At 33.6% G+C, this 21,193-nt stretch overlaps 2 protein-coding genes across 2 annotated transcripts in view; one reads left to right on the top strand and one right to left on the bottom strand.

The window, feature by feature from the left end:
- Nucleotides 1–10,941, bottom strand: part of LOC126887157 (T-cell activation Rho GTPase-activating protein-like) — a 53,696-nt gene extending 42,755 nt beyond the window's left edge. Inside the window, exons 1-3 of the mRNA XM_050654520.1 lie at nt 10,782–10,941; nt 10,532–10,723; nt 7,537–7,761 (exon numbers count right to left, since the gene is read on the bottom strand). Of these exons, the coding sequence (XP_050510477.1) occupies nt 7,537–7,761; nt 10,532–10,723; nt 10,782–10,892 (528 nt within the window). The 5' untranslated portion in view covers nt 10,893–10,941. The remainder of the gene's footprint in view (nt 1–7,536; nt 7,762–10,531; nt 10,724–10,781) is intronic.
- Nucleotides 10,942–11,238: 297 nt separating this feature from the next.
- The window catches only part of LOC126887165 (partitioning defective protein 6), a 29,934-nt gene continuing 19,979 nt past the window's right edge, over nt 11,239–21,193 (top strand). Inside the window, exon 1 of the mRNA XM_050654549.1 lies at nt 11,239–11,534. Within this exon, the coding sequence (XP_050510506.1) occupies nt 11,478–11,534 (57 nt within the window). The 5' untranslated portion in view covers nt 11,239–11,477. The remainder of the gene's footprint in view (nt 11,535–21,193) is intronic.

Raw genomic sequence — 21,193 nt, 5'->3', positions numbered from 1 at the left:
CAATAACAATAGCAAATCGATACATTTCTTTTTAGATTTTAACTGTTTATGTGATTTAGTTTTTTTTTTTATTAGATGATTATTAGATGATTAGATGAAAGAGTAAAAAAGGAGAAAATACGAATTGGTTGTGCAAATCAAATTCAAACATTTTCAAATATTTTAAACATTTCCGGGTTACTGATAATTAAACTCTTTACTTCTTTACTAAATTTATGTCTTATATTAATTTCTTTTAAATGCGTTGGTAACATATTAAATAGTTTAGGACCATAATAGGAAAATGATCTCTGCGTCACAGTTTTTTTAAATAAATTAGTATTTAGATGTAGATTAGTAGCTGCTCTAGTAATTGAAGTTTTTTTATTGTTTTTTACTTTTGAAAATTGGGTCCTTAGGAGACATTGGTGTATATAAATTTGACGTATTTTGAATAATTTTGTTTCTTGGTAGAGTAGAGATATTGAGTGTAATCTAGGTTTTTTAAATATTATTCTAAATAAAATATTTTGTGTAGTTTGCAAATTTTTTAAATTAGTAGAGAATGCACCACCCCAAATAGTTATACAATATCTTAGAACTGATTCAACTAATGAATTATACATCATAATAAGATTGGACTTAGATAGGATGAACCTTACTTTATAAAATTTATGTATTAAAGCTCTTATACGTTTAGAGACATAGGTAATATGATGTGACCACCTTGTGTGATGATCAATCATAACACCCAAATATTTTATTACAGGGGTTTGTTCTAGTATGGGGCAATCACATATATTATCTTTACATCTGGGATTATGCAGTCTAATCTTTAAAGATGGTTGGTCCGTAACTGTTGGGGAAAATGTTACATATTTTGTTTTCTCGACATTTAAAGTTAAAAGATTATGATTTAGCCAAATTCTAATATTTTTAAGACAAACCTCTGTCGCAAAATGCACTTCTTCCCAAGTATTTCCTGTAATTATGAGTGCAGTATCATCTGCGTAACATACCAACTGTCCCTCAAAATTCTGGATTGTTGCAATACTATTTATGTATACGAGAAATAAAATAGGTCCTAACACCGTTCCTTGTGGTATCCCCATCTGTACATTAATATTAGTGCTTATTTTGTCACCGATTTTAGTTTGCTGCGTTCTGTTTGTTAAATAATTTTTAAAAAGATCTAATGCAATACCCCGAATACCATAATTATTCAATTTACCTAACAGTTTGGCATGAGATACCGTGTCAAAGGCTTTAGCCAAATCCAGAAAGACTGCTAGGCATTTTTTAGAATTATCGAGAGCTTTAATTATTGTTTCAACTAGATTCAATGCGGCATCTTCTGTACAGGATTTTTTTCTGAAACCGTATTGAATTTTAGAAAGAACATTATGCTGATCCAGAAAGCTAACCAATCTATTTGTTAATACTTTTTCAAATAATTTAGCAAAGTTATTTATTACAGATATCGGTCGATAATTAGTTAGTTTATTTCTAGAACCGCTTTTGAAAATGGGAGAAACTATAGATTGCTTCCACTGCGTAGGTATTTGTCCTGTTGAGAGACTGAGATTTATTATATGGGTTAATGGGCCCAATATATTAAGATGAATATATTTTATTAATTTGCTACTAATCTTATCGGGACCAGGAGAACAATTATTCTTTAAATTAGATATCAAAATAGTTATTTCGGCCTGCGTTACCGGTTTTAAGAAAATAGACGATTCTATATAAACATCTCTCAACAAATTATCAGGTAAATTTGAATTTTCTATTTTATTTGCCATTTTCATTCCTAAGTTTATAAAAAAATTATTAAACACATTTGCCTTATCTGTATTATTTTTAACGCAGTCCCCATTTTCATTAACAATATCAATATTAGAAATATCTAGTGTATTTTTACTTCCTGCAACCTCATTAATAATATTCCATAATTTTTTAGTATTCCCATGAGTACCGTATAATTTTTGTTTATAGTAATCATTTTTCTGTTTTTTTATTAACACATTAAGTTTATTTCTATATTCCTTATACTGTGCTTCTAGAATGGGTGTAGGCGTTTTATTTAGTTGTTTTTTGAGGATATGACGTTTATGAATGGATGTTATTATTGCCGTAGATATCCATGGTTGTAATTTTTTGTATTTGTTATTTTTGTTGACAACAATTTTAGTGAAAGAGTTTGTAATTGTGTTTATTTTATTAATGAAATTGTTGTAAGAAATTTGAACATTATTATTATTAATTACTTCAGACCATGATTCATTTTTTAAATAATTATTTATTTTTTTAAAGTCAATTTTTTTGTTGTAATTTTTTTTCTTTATGTTCTGTATTTATACTGTCACAGCTTTTAAAGGATATCAAAACAAATGGCGAAAAATGATCTGTCATATCGGTTTGAAAAACTATCGAATCTATATCAATTTTACTTTCTATATTATTAGTTTTCCTAATAAATATATGATCTATTGTTGTCTTAGAATCAGAAGTAACTCTTGTAGGTTTATTTATATAAGAGATGAAACCATATGTATTTAATATGTTTAGATACCTAGTTGTATCGGGTGTATAGGATTTTAACAAGTCGATATTTATATCACCTACATAAACTTCAAGATGTTGCATATCCAACTGCTGCAGATATTGTTCCAGATCGTTTAAGAATATTTGAGTATTTGTTGCAGGTGGTCGATAATAGGCAGTTATCCCAAATGAATAATAAGTATTTAAATGTTTCGTTAAAAATTTCACGCGGAGAAATTTACTATCATTTATCTCTATAGTACTAATTGTAGATGATATACTATCTTTCATATAAATCACCGTACCATCGCATTTATTTATACACGATTCATTATAATATATTCCGTAATTCGGAATATGAAAATCATTTATATTTACCTCCCTAGTTTCGGATAAAATAATTATGTCCAAAAGATCCTTACCTGATTCTAAATATATGAGCAGTTCATCAAAATGCTTTTGTAAACTTCAAATATTAAAGTGAATCACACCAATTCCATTCTCCCATTTTACCCTCTCCAGTTCAAGTAAGTAATCTTGAAAATTATTATATTCTTTGTATCGATTTCCTGACTATTATCTAAAATTTCTAGATATTCAAGCATTTAGTCATAAATTGTACCTGATATCCCAAAATTTAATCAATCGTTTATTAAAGCGAAATAGAAAAATGGTATCGAAAACAAAAATTTAAAGCCTTAAAACCTAGAGAGCATTAGCAATAATACAATTGATAAAACACATATTATTTACAAATTATAATGAGTTCTGTATTCATCAAAGTCTTTAGAATTTTTTATTATTTTTACGTTACCGTTTCGACAGACGTAGATTTTACCATTGTCAGTCCACACATTTTTTAAACCCACAAGACTGGTTAGCTGATTTACCAATTCCAATTTTAAGTTAGTGAGATCTTCCTTAATAACTACCCCAGTACCCTTTAGTAGCTTCTTCTTAGCGTAGACTGTTTGCTTATTCTCGATTGTATTTAATTTAAGATACACAGCCCTAGCTTTATCCTTGTTTTGTTTACCAATTCGATAACATAAGTTAATATCTTCATATTTTAAATTTAAACCCATTTTAGAATTTATTAGGTTAATTATTTCGTTTCTGGTGTCTTCTTTCTCCTTTTCCTTTAGATTAAAAATTCGTAGACACATGCGCCGGTTCCCTTGATCTAGTCGATCAAATTTCTCGTTCAATTCTTCTATTTTGCGCTCCAAGTTTGTTTTAGTGGAGTTAATATCCACTTTAAGTGACGCCACTGTTTCTTCTAAATTACCTAGACGGGTTTCAATGGTATTTATAATGGCTACGGCGACATTATCAGTAAGACTTTTTATAATATCTTTATTTTGGAGACTTTTTATAATGGCTTGACTTACAGCATTTTCAATAGCTTCTTTTACTTCTCTTGTAATAACCATAGTGTTCCAATTTTTTTTTCAACTCACAGCACCAAAACTATTTTATATTCACACTACTGAAAAATTAGGAAATTTTTCGCTGAATTTTCTTATTAAAATGTTACTTTTTCGGGAGCTCAGATTACAACCGACTACTCACTACAATCCATAGGCGGCGAATGATATAGAAAATGGTTTCCTACTTTCTGCTTCCAATGAAAATAATATACATGAAGTAGTCACCAAGATTGGAAATATTACCGTAGTTAACATATACAAACCTCCAGCCACTACATGGAACCCAGAAGTGCTAAAGACTCATCCACATCCTACTATATACATCGGCGACTTCAACAGCCACCACGAAATGTGGAAGTACACCACGAATGATGAAAATGGGGAGGCACTAGTAGAATGGTCCGAAGAGCAAAACATATATCTAGTTTTTGATGCCAAAGACAGAGGAACATTTAAATCAGCTGCATGGAGTAAAGAATATAACCCAGACCTATGTTTTGTCTCAAAAGATACCAATGACAGACCACTAACAACTGCGAGAAGTGTCCTTGCAGACTTCCCACATACTCAACATCGTCCAGTGCTTATCACCATCGGAATATCAATTCCAATAATTAGATCATATCCTCGACCCAGGTGGAATCTTAGAAAAGCAAACTGGAAGAAGTTCTCTGAACAACTAGACCGGACCTTGAGCTGGGTCCCTCCAACCAGCAAACAATAGAGAGATATCGCAAAGGCAAACGTTATTAGTGTGTCAAGACGTAAATAAGGGATAACGGTGTATTCCAACACAGGCATCAACAGAGTTATCGCAAATGTTCTGGGGGCGGGCCTTAACGTTATTATGACAACCGACTTTTGGGATTAAAATGTAACCTGGAAATTAATGTTGAATAATAATTGTTTTTTATTGAAAAATGAATTTGGATATTGAGCAGGTTGACATGTATTTTAATTTTAATGATTTGACAAACAATAAATATAAATAATCAGTATCAAAATAATATAAAATATCATAACCACAAAAAGTAGTCTATTGTATACAAAATAAGAACGCAACGTATTTCTCAACACAAGAAACAAGATGATTCACAGTTTTTAGTTTATAAAATTTGTATTCTATAAATTATTTTTATGTTTCATCCCAAATGTCAAATTAGCGTTAACGTTATTACCGTCCCTTATTTCAACCTAAATAGCGGGACACGTTATCCGGTATTAGCGTAACATTCACTCTGCGCTTGCGTACATGTCAAAATAGCGTATTCCGCTATTAGCGTGCGATAAAAATGCATTTGCGATATCTCTCTATTATGAGAGGTTTGTGGGCGCAGTAATAAGCACTGCCAAGAAAACCATCCCTAGGGGGTATCGCAAAGAATATGTGCCTGGATGGACTGAAACATGTGAAGACTTATATACGAAGTTTCTCGAAAGTGGTGACCGGGAAATAGCCGAAGAGCTTTTACACAACATCGATACGGCTAGACGCCAAAAATGGATAAAGACTGTCGAAAACCTTGACTTCAAAAAATCAAGCCGGCAGGCATGGTCCTTGTTGCGGAAAATTGGAGGAGCTAACCAGCTGGAATCCAGATAGTCTAAAATGTCTCCTAACAAGGTTGCCTCCCATATAGTATCTCTATCCAGAGCTCCACGAGATCGAACACATACTACCAACGTGAAAAGAGACTTAAGGGCATTAAAACAAATGAACAGAACGAACTCCGAATATTCAGCAAGAATACTTATTTATGAAATCACACATGCGCTGAAAGAAATGAAATCAGGTAAAGCACCTGGCTTTGATGGTATCCATCCAGAGTTCTTGATACACAGTGGTGCATACACGAAACAGTGGCTTGCAATGTTCTTTAATGATATACTTCAGTCAGGTAACATTCCTTTCTCACTTAAGCGAACAAAGATAATTGCAATTCCGAAACCGGGCAAATCAAACGATAAGCCAGAAAACTACCGCCCCATAGCTCTACTCAGCATGGTATATAAACTATTAGAAAAGCTTCTCCTCAACAGAATTAGTCACAGGATACTAGAAACTGTCCCCATTGAACAAGCTGGCTTCCGCCCTCATCGAAGCTGTACGGACCAAGTGATGTCATTAACAACTTTTATAGAAGCTAGTTTTCAAAAGAAACAAAAGACAGCAACAGTATTTATAGATCTAACAGCAGCATATGATACTGTTTGGAGACAGGGATTAATATATAAACTGGCCCGCATTATCCCCTGCAGAAAGATAATTAACCTCATTGACAACATGCTGACCAACAGAGCCTTCCAGGTTATAATGGGAAAGGAGACGAGTAGACAGATGAAACTTAACAATGGTCTTCCACAGGGTTCTGTCCTTGCCCCTTTACTTTTCAGCCTCTATATTGCTGACATGCCTGAAACCGAATCTCGGAAGTTTGGATATGCTGACGACTGGACCCTTGCAACAAGCCACCAGTCTTTAGAAACTACAGAAATCACTCTCACGAATGACTTATCCATCCTCAGCGAATACCTTAAGAAATGGAGACTACAGCCAAGTACTACAAAAACTGAAGTATCAGCTTTTCATCTAAACAACAAGTTGGCAAACAGAGAATTACGAGTGTATTTTAATAACAAGATGTTAAAACACAATAAATACCCGAAATACCTTGGGGTTACTCTGGACAGAACGCTCACATTCAGAGAACACCTGACGAAAACAGCAGCAAAATTGAAAACACGCAACAATATAATACAGAAACTCTGCGGCACTACATGGGGGTCCACAGCATCAACATTAAGATCCTCTGCTCTTGGCCTGATATATCCGGTGGCAGAATACTGTGCTCCAGTGTGGCTAAATAGCAGGCATACCCACCTGGTCGACACCCAACTAAACCGTACTATGCGTATGATAACAGGCACAATTAAGCCCACCCCTACAATGTGGCTACCTACCCTTAGTAATATAGGACCACCCAACCTACGCCGCGAACATGCATTGGTTAAAGAATATAACAAAATAATGGACAGTCGCCAGCTTCTAGTCCACAACAACATCCCCGATATTCTTGGAAACCGTCTCCGATCCAGGTTACCCCCTCTACAATCTGCTCAAGCGCTGCAGCAATCCAACTTTGACTTAAATACCCGATGGAGAGAAGATTGGGAAAGTAGGACAGATCCGCATTACCATAGTCTACCGGACATCATAGGGAAACCTGGCGAATTTGAACGTCCCTGTAAGATTTGGGCAGCCCTTAATCGAATTCGAACAAACTGTGGAAGATGCGCCGACTCCCTCCACAGATGGGGTAAACTCCCCTCGCCTTCTTGTGACTGCAGCGCTGCAAGACAGACGATCAGTCACATTGTTCAGGACTGCCCACGCAGAGCATACACAGGCGACCCTATAGACTTTGTAATGGCAACCGAAGGGTCAATCGAATATATAAAAAAATTGGACATCTGTTTGTGATGCATTGTATAATGCATAAATCTAAATATATTCTGTGATATACTTAAGCCATACGCTAAATAAATAAATCCACAAATCATACTAACGAAGGATTTAACTCACCTGCATTAAAAACGCTAACACATTTAAATGTTCTGTAGGGATTAAAAGGCAAGCCAACAATATAGCTTCAACCTTTTTCTCTATTATTGAACATCTCAGGAACAACTCATGAAAGGAACAAGGAATTAACGGTTCAGGTAGTTCCCTTAAAAAACATTTTAAAATAACAGCAACGTCTATCACATGGTGCTCCAATCCTAACATGTATCCTCTGTTTAAGGAAGCCTAAAATACAATTTCTGTAGAACATATGAATCACTATGTCATGGACATAGTGTACGGGCATAGTGTAGTCACGGGCTGTGTACAAACCAGCTGTCTTGTGGGACACATTGAGAATTGTGTGATATGAAAGACATTGAGTACTTAGTTTATAGTACAATGGGATGGGGCAACAATGGGGAAGGGCGCTGTCTATTATCCTAACTAACTAAGCCCTAACATAAACTACTTGTCAGTGGTCACAACATGCTATTCACAGGGAACAATTGTATTTTAATTGATTTTGACCAGTCCGGCTTGTTGGTATGTTTATATATTATTGTAATCTTAGAACATTCTAAAATATCATTCTTTCTTCTTCTTCTGGTAGCACTACAACCCAGGGTGGGTCTTGGCTGACTGCACAACTCACTTCCATCTTGAACGGTCGTTCCATGATAGTTCAGTCAGTGGGTGGGTAGTCCTATTGTTCTTAAATCTGACCATATATTATCTCTCTATCACATTCGTGGGTGTCCTAAGGGCCTTCTTCCTGTGGGGCTTCCTCCCAGATCAGCTTGGCAAGGCGGTTATTAGGGAGTCTATGGACATGGCCAGCCCATTGTAGACGCTGAGATTTAATTTCATGGACTACATTGCTCGCCCTATACATCTGCTTGACCTCAGCATTTGTTCTCATTCAGTATTGGTTGCTATTAGGGTCGTGATAAGGTCCAAAGATTCTTCTGAGGATTTTTCTTTCAAAACATCTAAGTTTTCTTTTAATTGCTTTGGTCAGAGTCCACGTCTCACACCCATACATGAGCACTGGTCTAATCACTGTTTTATATATTATAATCTTTAATGCTCATGTTAGGCTCTTAGATTTAATAGTATTGTGGAGGCTATACATACATCTGTTTGCTGCCTGAATTCTCCCTTTAATATCTTCCGTGATATCGTTATCTGCAGTTATTGTTGCTCCGAGATATTTAAAACTCCCCACTCTTTCAAAGTTATACAAGTCTATCGTAACATTTTGCCCTATTCTATCTCGTTCCTTTTGTCTGTTGTTGCACATGTATTTCTAACATATCCAAAAGTGTAAAAGCGTATGAAAGATCCAAAATACCAGTTAATTTAAAGCAAAAGGTTTTGAAACATATATGGTTCCTGTCATGTTTCCATCACAGGAAGGCTTTCCTTTTCCTAATGAAAAAAGTAAGCTTAAGAGACCATATGAGAAATGAGGATTTATGAAAAAGAACCAATGTAAAAGATATTATCGAAGCTATCGCAAAATGTACATGGGCAGGATATGTGACAAGAGAAGTGGGCAACGAGAATAATACAATGGCGACCAAAAACACATAAACAAGGCATAGGAATACTGCAAAAAAATGGATCAACTACATTAAAGAAAAGGCAGGAAGAAATTGGCACCAGATAGTGATGTAACGAATGTCATTTTTTGAACATTCGCGAATACGAATGTGAATATCTGCTACCGACATTCGTGAATGCAGACGCGAATATTCAGTTTATTTTTAAATTTGTTTCTATTTTTGTAATGTTTCCTTTTATAATGAAAAGTTATTTGATATTTAGTGTAAATCAATCTGAATCTTAAGCTTTATTACATAATATCAAATATTACAAAAAAAGTGAAGGCTGATAATGTGATTATACAAGGTTAAGTTCTATCTATCTATTGCCCTTCATTTGTCCAAAGTTGAACGTAGGCCTCCCCCTTATTTTTTCACTCTTCTCGGTTCAGTGCTAATGCTGTCCATCTGGTCCCTGCGTATCTTTTTAGGTCATCTGACTATCTCGTCTGTGGTTTGCCCCTTCCTCTTTTGTAGTCCCAAGGCCTCCAGTGAGTTATTGCTTCATTCCATCTTCCGTCTCTTTGTCTGCTGTTGTGTCCTGCATATTTCCATTTGAGAGTAGCTGCATGTTTGAGTTTAAGTTACCTTTTCTTAATAAAAAAGATGAGAAGTGAATAGATTTTGATTTTATTAACCTAATATTATCTTAAAATTATTTTTTTCTGGTTTTCATATTCGCAAAACATTCGCGAATGTGGATGGGAATGCGAATATACAAAAACATACGAATATTCGCAAATGTGAATACGAATATTTGTTACATCACCAGCACCAGATAGTACAAGACAGGCGAATAAGGAAACACCAGGGGAGATCTATGTCCAAGACTGGACCAAAAGAGGCTGCTTAAGAAGAAGTTACAATTTACAATGAATGGCAAACATTTAATTGAGTGTGAGGAAGTACCCAACTATCGAGGCGCTCAGAGCAACAGTGGCCTAACCCCAAAAACAAAGTTTTGAGGTAAATGTAATCTTTGCATTCGTATTTCCGTTATGCTTATGCGATGGCACTACAAATTATGTAGTGGCATTTAGCCAAATATAGAGATAGTTTGTGTAGACCCTTGTTAATCCGAAGATTTAATGTTGCTGCTTTTATTGATATATTAATCTAAAAATGCTCAATTTGTGGCTTAGGCCACTGTTGCTCTGAGTGCCTTATGACATCCAAGCTGGGTGGACTGCCCATTGTCTTTTCATATTTGTAAAATTCATTTTTTAAACTAACTGAAGACACTTGCAAGTAAAACTAATTTAAGAAAATGCGTGCATAATCTGGAAACGACCCATTGTAGCATACATCAAAACCAGGTGGTTGTAGCCCGGTTGTGGGTTGTACCATGGTCCGTGTCATACACGTCATGTCCTAACATAAATCAGTCTTTAGGTTTATTACTAACTCACTTTTATTTTATTCTGGCGATTCTTTGAGCCTTCTTTTCTAAACAAACCTTCAGTCTCAACTTTTGATAAAATAAATGAACACATTTCATACAGTCGTTTAGGTACAACCAATTGTTGACCATTTCTGAGCGTAACAGTCTCATTTTCGAGCTTTGAGAGAGCTACATGAAATAACTGTTTTTCTTTTGAAGCCTACAAAATTTAAATATAAAATACATGAATACTATAAATGAAACTGTATGTGTATTACCTGTATAGTTGGTCTGGAATACTTTATTCTCGGTTTGGCGTTGAGTTTCCTTAAATTTTTAATTGCTATAGTTCTAATTTCATCTTTTTTATTTACGTCGCTTATAAACATTTTTAAAATATACAATTAACATACCTCACCAAGTAAACTGACTTTTTTGACAGAGACAGTTAACAGTTATTTGCATTTGACTTTGACACGACAGTTATTTTCTTCTTTTTTCGAAGTATATTCACATCTATTCCTGGATGAAAACAATGAAATACTTATGAATCTAATCGTCGAATTCAAAAAAGAAGAAAAATATTTACCGGTATTGCCGATGTTATAGATAAATATTAAAATCAAAGCAAAATATTTAAATATTATCAATGACATTTTACGTATTGTGTATATGGGTAATTAGAATAAATACATTCTGGAATTAGTCAGTTTAAAAAGGATTTTTACAGATTTATAAAATTTTCTTTTCAAAGTTAGAAACATCTCATGAATAATTCATGATACATCTTTCAAAGACGTGGCAACAATGTAAAACACTTATGGCTGATGGCGTAAAGTATGAGGTACAAACGTAAATAATTTCGGGATTAGTTTTGATTTTTCCTTAATTTTTTATTGTTTTTATTATTAAATACGCTTTATGAAGAGTTTTAACCAACAGTAGTGTAATAAGTTCTTGTTAATGTTGCCAATATGTCTAAAAATAAGATAGTGAGACCCTGTGACACTAAAACTGAAGTGAAAAGTAAAGTAAGTAATTCAACTATAAACCTTTTTTATTGTTTATGTTTATTAAATATATATTGAAAATAAACACAAAGCATTTACTTCGCTATATATTGTACTTCGTAAATCACGTAAAAATATTTTATGAATGGCATTAATAATAGTCAGAGAATGAATCATTTGATAAGGTAGCCTTACATGTTTAATTACTATTTGTTTATAAAGGTGTACATACCTGACTCTTTAGTAATAAACCATTATATTGCTTTGTGTATGATAAAAGGTGGTTGTCCTTATTTGGAATTGCATAGAAATTGTTTTAGAATCCTGATAGAAATTCTAAAATGTAAATAATGTATTTATACACATCCTTTTCTGAATCAGTAGTTTATAATAATTATTATTAATTACTTATTGAGTTTAATTAACTTGATTTAGAAAATAAAATTTATTTTCTCTGGTAATTTATGTTGTTCAATTTAGCATTTGTATCAAGTAGGCTTGTATTAATTTATTTATGTGTATTTTTTTTAAATTATCAATGACCTTACTCCTTGAACCTGAATGAAGATCATACCTATATTTTGATGCTGAAAATATTAACATTTAATAATATACAGCAATTCATTGAGTATCTCAATGTATTATAATACAGGGGTCAGTTACTGTTTATAGGCCCTAGGGGCCTAGCCATCACAGCCTATTTATTTTGATAGAACTACCAACACGAGGCTCACTATAAAGGCAGTGAAGCTCAAAATTATAGCATCTACGCTAGGGTGGTCCTTATTTTCGAAAGTTCATATTTTTTCAAAATTATTTGTAATTTTGTTCAGTTACACCAAAACATTAAAAATACAAAATTTCAGCTCAATCCGATAATATTAACACGTGCCGCATTGGCCTTGAAGTTTCATGCATCTGACTGTCTAACATGCTACGACGAGTCGGCGCCAAGTGCGTTCGAATTCGCTACAAGCGCGACTACAAGTCTCGACAAGTCAATTTTGTTTTTACATATTATTTGTTCAATGCTACATTCGTTTTAGTTTCGTACTTGAAGTGCATAAGAAAAGACGTGCTATATAAGTAATTGATAAAAGTGCTGAAATGTCCACTTTGCGGAACAATATTTATCTAGTTGGAGTGATGAAAAATCAAATCTGCGGTAGTAAATTACCATGTAAACGAGATGTTTTGAGTGTACTTTTTTATAACATGAGAGTGGTAAATTTAAATCTTAATGACAGCAGTGCTATAGTTATTGATGAAGTGGTCGTTTTTTGGAAAAAAGCAAGAATCCCAGTTCAAAACCGTTCAAACTGTATTTTGAAATTAAAATCTTTGTACGATAATGTCAGAAATTTAGAAAAATCTAAAAATAGAGATACTGAACGGCAGAGAGAAAAAGAAAATGATTTTAAAGAAGCTTTAGACAACCTTTTCGATATTGCCACCTTAAATGCGTTAAATGAGATTAAAATCGCCGAAGATAGAGAATTTTTAATTAAGCAAAGGGAGAAAGGTAGAGTAGGTTGTATGTTGGGAGTAGATATCAAATTATTACGTAAGGAAAAGCGGAAAGAAGAACGCACAGCTGCAGAGTTGAAAAGAAAAGAAGATTTGTTGGAAAATTCTAGTTGTTCGATTGGACATTTTGAAATGGAAGATAAAGAACACGAAGATTCACAGAAAAAAGTGATAAATCAAGACAACAGTGAAGATGACATATATTTCATATCGGAATCTCAACAGGGTCCATCTTCAAACAAGAGAGGACGAAAGACGTTAATGACACCTCGCCTGGCCGCTGCCTTGGACAAATGTAAAGTGAGTGACAGGGATGCAATGCATATTATTTCTGCCGTCCTAGAAGCTCTTAATATAGATATCACCGAGTTTGTTCTCAATAGATCGTCTATCAAAAGAAATAGAGAGATTTTGCGGAAAATAAAATATTCATCAATAAAATCGGTAGGAAATGATGCAAATTTTATTGAAGTGCATTGGGATTCCAAATTATTGCCTGATATCACAAAAAATGAGAAAATTGATCGGCTTCCTGTGATCGCGGTTGGTTTAGATTTTGAACAATTATTAGGAGTACCTGGAATTGCATCATCAGCAGGATCGGAAGTTTGCTCTGCTGTGTTCCATATCACTGATGAATGGAATTTAACCGAAAAAATTCAAGCCTTTTGTTTTGATACTACAGCATCAAACACTGGACGTATAAAAGGAGCTGCAGTTCTGCTTCAACAAAGGTTAGGGCGAGATATTTTGTGGCTTCCATGCCGACACCATATATTTGAGGTCGTTTTGGCTGGTGTATTCACGAGGACAAAAGCAATTGTAACATCCGGCCCTGAAATTGCTCAATTCAAAGCACTTAAAGAAAACTGGAAGAATATTGATAAAATGAAATTTTTAGATTATACCAGCGATGAAGCCGTTTATAATGCACTGAAAGATGTAGCGCCCGAAATTATTTATTTTGTGAAACAGAAACTTGCAGAAGAGCAACCACGTGATGACTACAAAGAGTTTTTGCAATTGACGCTCATTTTTTTGGGAGATAAAACAAATGTGAGTTTTAGGGCCCCCGGTGCATATCATTTAGCGAGATGGATGGCTAAAGCGATTTATTGTTTAAAACTTTTTTTATTTCGCGATCAAATGAAAATGAGAAAGGATAATTCCAAACTGAATGCAGAAATTTGCGTTTTCGTTGTATACTGTTATGTAGAGGCCTGGTTTTCAGCAACGAATACTACAGGAGCTCCCCTAAATGATATATATTTTTTGAGAAAATTGGTTATATTTAAAAATATTAATGAAAACATTGCAACCATTGCAATAACAAAATTTTTAAACCATTTATGGTATCTAAGTGAAGAGTGTGCTGCCATGGCAATATTTGACGATAGAATTGAGAGAGTTGAAAAAATTAGAATGGCTCAAAAAATTATGGAATGTGCAAGTAAAAACATAGAGACTGTGAATGAAAAAGAAGAAGAAAATGAAGAGACAGAAGTCATTGAGAAAAAACTATCGTTGCAAATCCGAGATGTCCAAAATTTTGTTCAAAAAGATCTACCAACTGAATTATTGTCCGCCAATTCACTTCAGTTATTTAAACGATTCGGTATTTGTGTTGAATTTCTTCAGGACGATCCGCTGAATTGGGAAAACAGAGAGGATTATCGCACAGGAAAAAATATCATTTCAACCTTAAAATGTACAAATGATATTGCAGAAAGAGGAGTCAAGTTGATTGAGGATTACAATGAAAAAATGACGAAAAATGAACATCAAAAACAATTTTTGATACAGGTATGTAGTATGTATAAACAATAGTTATTTATGAAACAGTTCGTGAAGTATGCTTTTTGCGAACGCACGCGATACTTAGAGTACGAGCGATAGCGAGTGCTCTACATCGCGTAAGTTCGCAAAAAGTACTTCACGCACAGTTTCATACAATATTTTATCTACTCTACGATAAATAAATCAAAAAACTGTAACTCTTCGTCACTGGAATTCATTTCAATTCTATTTACAATTTTTAGAACTTTGACATTTAAAAATTCTAATTTCTTTCAAACCACAAAACTGTCAAAATTTTTGTTGTAATTTATTGCTCATTATGTCATCACCATGACAACGCGAAAGTTAAGGATATTTGATTATATGAAAGTGTGTGAAAAACCCATTGAAAGTGTGTGAAAAAGTTAGTCCCATTTAAAATACACAGGTACTTCACGCACACTTTAAATCCTTCACGAACTGCTATCTATAATGACAGTTTTCACAAACTAAAAACTGATACATAATATGACGTAGAGTAGATAAATTTAATTTTTTGTTATTTTTTTCTTAGCAGTTAGTCCCATTTAAAATACACAGGTACTTCACGCACACTTTAAATCCTTCACGAACTGCTATCTATAATGACAGTTTTCACAAACTAAAAACTGATACATAATATGACGTAGAGTAGATAAATTTAATTTTTTGTTATTTTTTTCTTGAACACATTATATAGGCTAGGTTCAGAAAACACATTCAATATTATTTTTTTTTATTCAGGTTGTTCAGGAGTACCGGAGAGAGTTCCCAGTCGCCACAAAAGGAGGCTTACTTAAATCCAAAATATGTATCTGAAGTGGATGTATCATTTCAATAAATAAAAAATATAGTATTAGGATAAACTATATCTTTATTTTACGTTTTCATTTTAATTAGTATGTTTTTATACTAAAGTTTAAAAAAAATGCGTAATTTTATGTTTACAGTCGAGCGTACGCGTACATTGTCGTTCTTATAGGTAATAACTGCCTTACATTGAATCTCACAACTTTAGCGTCGATGCGGCACGTGTTAATATTAACCGATTGAGCTGAAATTTGTTATATTTTCATGTCTTATATAAAGGTACATTCTGGCAAATAATTTCTAAAAAATTCGAAAAAAAATTTTTTTCCTTATAAATAAGGACCACCCTAATCTACGCCATAAACTGTTTTTCTGCACGCCTTTATAAATATGTATGAGGATTTTACTTTCAAAACAGCCTAAAAGTTCTTCAACACTTTTTGTTTCCATGTTTCTGACACGTAAGTGAGGACGGGCTTAGATCTTCAGGTTTTGCTACTTGTTTATTATAATTTGTGACCTTCATATACTTAGTTTTATTAGTATTAACGTGTAGCACCATTCTTTTTGCTGCTGATTCCAATGCTGTGAACAATTGAACCAGGTCCACTTTTCTTCTTGCTATGATATCAATGTTGTCTGCATACACTACTATTTGTAAACTCCTATTAATAATGGTCCCTCTTGTTGCTATTCCAGACTCTCTAATAGCTTTTTCTAGGGCAATGTTGAAAAATTAACCCTCTAGTACCGTACTCCGCCTAGAGGCAGACCATAAAAAAAAGTTTCGGGTCTTAATTTTTAAGTATTTTATAGGTGCAATTACCAAACCAGCATCTGGGCTAGATCGGAGAAGCATCTAGCTTATAAAAATTTCGGCGATCAGACAGATTTTTACCCTATAATTTTCAGTTTAGTGTGATATTTGGTAGAGGTACTAAAAAAATTTGGGCACTAGAGGGTTAATTATTTACAAAATTCATTAGATTAGTCTTTTTTATATCTACATTTATTTTCCTAGTTTCTAAATACCACAGTTAGTTATAAACAATTAAAACCAGCCATTTTATTAATCTTTTATTCAATTTCCCTTAAAATCTGTATTATATTTTTCATAGACCTTTGAAGACTTTTTGACCAACCAAGCATGAAGGCAAATTAGTTCAAATCTCTTTTTAGCAGTGGCAGTTCCAAGGGTATCAATTCAAAAACCCTAAAAAAAGAAAAACAGAGCCATCAGACAAAAAAAAAATTAGGCTTATCCAAAAAATAATTGAAAACCCACTTATCCTAGGGGTGGTAAGACTAAGCGACCTTACATCAGAGAATATAATTAAATCACCCTCAAGTTCCATGACCCCCCGTCAAAAATTTTGGATCCGCTACTGCTTTTTACTTTAAAACAATGCACAGATAATGTTAATCTTCTACAAATGGGAAAGATGTGGGTGGAAGAATTACATATTATATTGAGTTGAAAGTTAACATCAAAAACAGTAGAGCATTTACCTATTATAAATACAAACAACAGTTATCAAAATAGAAACCACAAATTTACTCATAAGTATAAATAAAGAAAACAGACAAGTATCTTGAGCTAAAAATAATTTGATATGGGAATAGGTGTAAATTAAGGAATAGGGAATGACTTTGCCTTGATGTAGATAAAATCTTTCAAAAAATATCATTATTTTTAAGTTGGTCTTTTTTACAAAAGAATACATATTACATAACTAAACTTGTTTACAATTTTCTGCTTTCTTTAAAACACATGTTTGAAAAAATAAGATAATCTAAAACATGTTTAAGTCTTGTCTTATGTAAAAAAAACTCTGTAAAAAGTCATTCAAAGTCAAGGATGAGTTCCAGTTCATCAAGTAATATGGGCAATGATTCATTGCCAATGAAAAAACAGATGCACTTGCCAGAAGAGCATCAGCTACAAAATATTTCATTTGAGAGCCAGCCGTGGGAGTTCCAAAAAGCATTTTCTGTGACTGGAAAAAGCCTGGATCTGGAGCCAACACAATTCACACTGAAAATATACCTGGTCAAATACATGGCAAGGTGTATGACGGACCTGTGCTAATAGGGCTGAAGCATTGAGGACAATAAGCAGGAATCAGCTCAGAATCATAATAGGCTTCCTTACTGGAGATGTGCATATGACAAAAAAAGATGAAGCCCAACTCAGGACATTCGAGAGAAAGATACTGAGAAAAGTAGTATATGGCCCAGTGCAAGAGGATGATGGCACATGGAGAATCAGGAGAAACGATGAGGTTAATAAACTGAATGAAGGGTACAATATTCTAAGATTTGTGAAAAGTCACAAGACTGTCATGGCTGGGACATGTTCAGTGACAAGAAGATACGAAAATGACAAAGAAGATATTACAATGGAAGCCGGTAGGGAGGCGAAAAAAAGAAAGGACCAGGACGAGATGGTTGGATGACGTGGAAGACGACCTGAAAACCATGAATATAAGACAATGGAGGAGAAAGGCACAATGATGCCAAAAGAAGAAGAACTTACTGGAGATATGTGAGTTAGTCACAGAAAGATTCTATAACTTTCATTACCTCAACATTTTTACTTTCTTTTAAGCAAGACAGATATTAACATTTATAATTCGAGGGCTTTGAACAGTATGGTTCCAAGCACCATTTCACAGATTTTTCAAGAAACAAATTTCTATACTACGGTCACAATAAAGATGCACTAAAAATAAACAAACCAAGGCACGTTGAATTCTACGATGAGCACTCCCAAATCATGATTTACAATGTATAAACTTCGTAAATCATCATTTGGGATTTACAATGCATATACATTGTAAATTATGATTTGGGGGTGCTCCTCGTAACATTCAATGTATCGTGGTTCATTTATTTCTAGTGCATCTTTATTGTGGCTGTAATATAATTTTAAACTGTCATAACTTCATTATTTGAAGGAGTGCAAATGTTAAAATTATTTTATAGTACAGTGTGGTAAATTGTGTGAAATTTTTTATATATGATCAAAAAAATTGCCTATGTATATTATGTATATAAATTTTAACATCTAGTTAAACAGGGATATCAGTATTTCTTCTTATTATTCTAACACAAACATTTTGTATTGTACATATTTTGATGTTAACACTTCTTATTGAGAGCTAATGCTAATGGTTATTATCACCAACAAGTTAAATTAACAAAAAAGAAGCAAGTTAAATGATTGAATGGGAATAGCCTATTCTAAATCTTTGATACTGTATATTGGGAAAATTGAAGACCTTGGGACCAGAAGGGGACATGCCACCAAATAATATTTTGGAGAAAACATCATTTTAAACTTATTTTCAAATCCTGAAATCCAATTTTTACATTTTTCTCAGAAGTAAGGCCCATAATCGTTTGAAAATATGTTATTAAATACACAATGAAAGTATCACAATTGTTTATTTACTGGTTTTTGAGTTTTTGAACATTTTTTGAAAAAATATTAGGCTTATTCCCTTTTGTCTAGAAAATTATATTCTAAAAAATGAACATAAAATGCAACAATAAAATAATTCAGTTGTCAATATTTTTAATAGCTGAAAAGTGGTCCAAATGTTCAGTGTCTTTCAGAGGTTCATTATTCTCAGTATCTGGTAGAATCTTTGGCAAGCACCAATTTCTGTCTACACTGTTTTGTGCAACCGAAAGGTGCACCTAATTTTTTTGATTCCATTTTCTTCCCTTTTGTATTTATATATTCGTAAGCTAGATTTCTTTTAGTCTTAAGCTTAATTTTTTGATGTCGTTGGGTATCATTGTGTCTCCATCCAGAAGGCGTCTTCTTTTCTGGAGTTGGCAAGACACCTCGAGAAATTTATATTTTCCTACAATAAAGTAGGTATTTTACTAAAAAGGGATACGCCACAAAAAACCTTAAGAACAATCCTAATATTTTTAGGTTCGAAAAATATAACATAAGGGGACAAGCCAGCAAGCCCCACACCTTTAATAAACTTACTGTTCCTAAGTTTATATTGTGTATAGTACCTATAGTATTTGTAATCTTCGCTTTCATTTAAAAACGAATCTTGGTCACCGTGTTCAGAATCAAATTCAGAAACGTCTATTTTTCGTTTACATGCACGGGAATGTTCCGCCACCATGTTGATTACTACTGTGGCTTGTCTTCTTCTGTTGCAATATAAAGTAATGGTGACACAACGGGACTTACTGCAGTAGCGCCATCTATGAGAAAATAGCTGAACTTTTCTGTTTGGGACATTAATATGGTCTTAAAGTGTGCGATTTCAACTTTAACTTATTTTTGACGAAATTGTGGCTTGTCCCCTTCTGGTCCCAAGGTCTTCAATTGGTCATCCAATAAAATCTAAATGAAGTTTATGTTTTTCTCATTCTCTATTGTAGAATCCAATACATCAGATCGGTTACAAGATCACTGACTTTCACTGACACTAAAATTCAGATTGATTCAGAGTGTATAAGCAGCAGCTATTAGATATTTTATGGAATCCGTCCACCACTGTTTAAACATTTTATGATAAAATTTTTGAATATACCTATGTATGTATTGAACAAATAATATCTACAAAACAAAAATTGAATAGTAATCATATAACACAGCGGTTTTCAACCTTTTTGAGTCATGTACCTACCACCTACAGTTCTTTTTATTATTTTTGGTAACACCTATTTTTTTACAGTAGACGCCCTCTTAACCGACCTCCCTTTAACCGACCGTCAGCTTAACCGACCGACCCTGCTCCTTTTTGGATGATACTATTTTTAGATTAGAGGTCATACAAGTTTCATAGTTTGTCTTGTGAGTGATATTGTTAATTACATATGTATATACACATCGACGTTCGTTTCACTTTATGTTTTGACTTAATTTGTTTGAAAATGAATCGTGACCCATGGGAAAAGTTATAGCGGACGGACTATATGTACATACTACTTTTTTGTTTATAGATCATAAAATATATACAGTAGGAAAAATGAAAGAATACCCATGAACGAACATATAAAACACGCAGTGTTTTCCTTTCATTTTTCCGACTGTATATTTTTAATAGAGTTACATATGTAATGTCTTTCTGAGGGTGGTTTTAAAGATATTCGGTTTAACTGACTTTTTGATTATCCGACCTATGGGCAGGTCCCGTCATGGTCGGTTAAGAGGGCGTCTACTGTAGATTGTATTATCAAGTCTTACTAAGTACTACTATTTTAATTTTTTTTGTGTTTTGTGTACCACCGCAAATGGTGATATGCACCACCAGTGGGTCATGTACCACAGATGGAGAACCGCTGATATAACACTAAATTTTTGGGGGCTATAAATTTTTGGGGACCCAAAATCAGTGGTTCGTAAAAAAGGGCGCTAACAAAAATGTAATTTACTTTAAAAAAAAAACTTGTTGATATTGTAAGTGCGTTAGTTAAGAGAGGAAAAACGATACTTGGCTATGATGAGGAAAAGAATAGCAACGAAATAGGATTATTTCTCGAAATTGGAAAGC

Source organism: Diabrotica virgifera, chromosome 6, assembly GCF_917563875.1.
Source record: "Diabrotica virgifera virgifera chromosome 6, PGI_DIABVI_V3a".
Taxonomy (NCBI): domain Eukaryota; kingdom Metazoa; phylum Arthropoda; class Insecta; order Coleoptera; family Chrysomelidae; genus Diabrotica; species Diabrotica virgifera.
The sequence above is the reverse complement of the archived record's forward strand: the minus strand, read 5'-3'. Positions and strand labels throughout refer to the sequence as shown.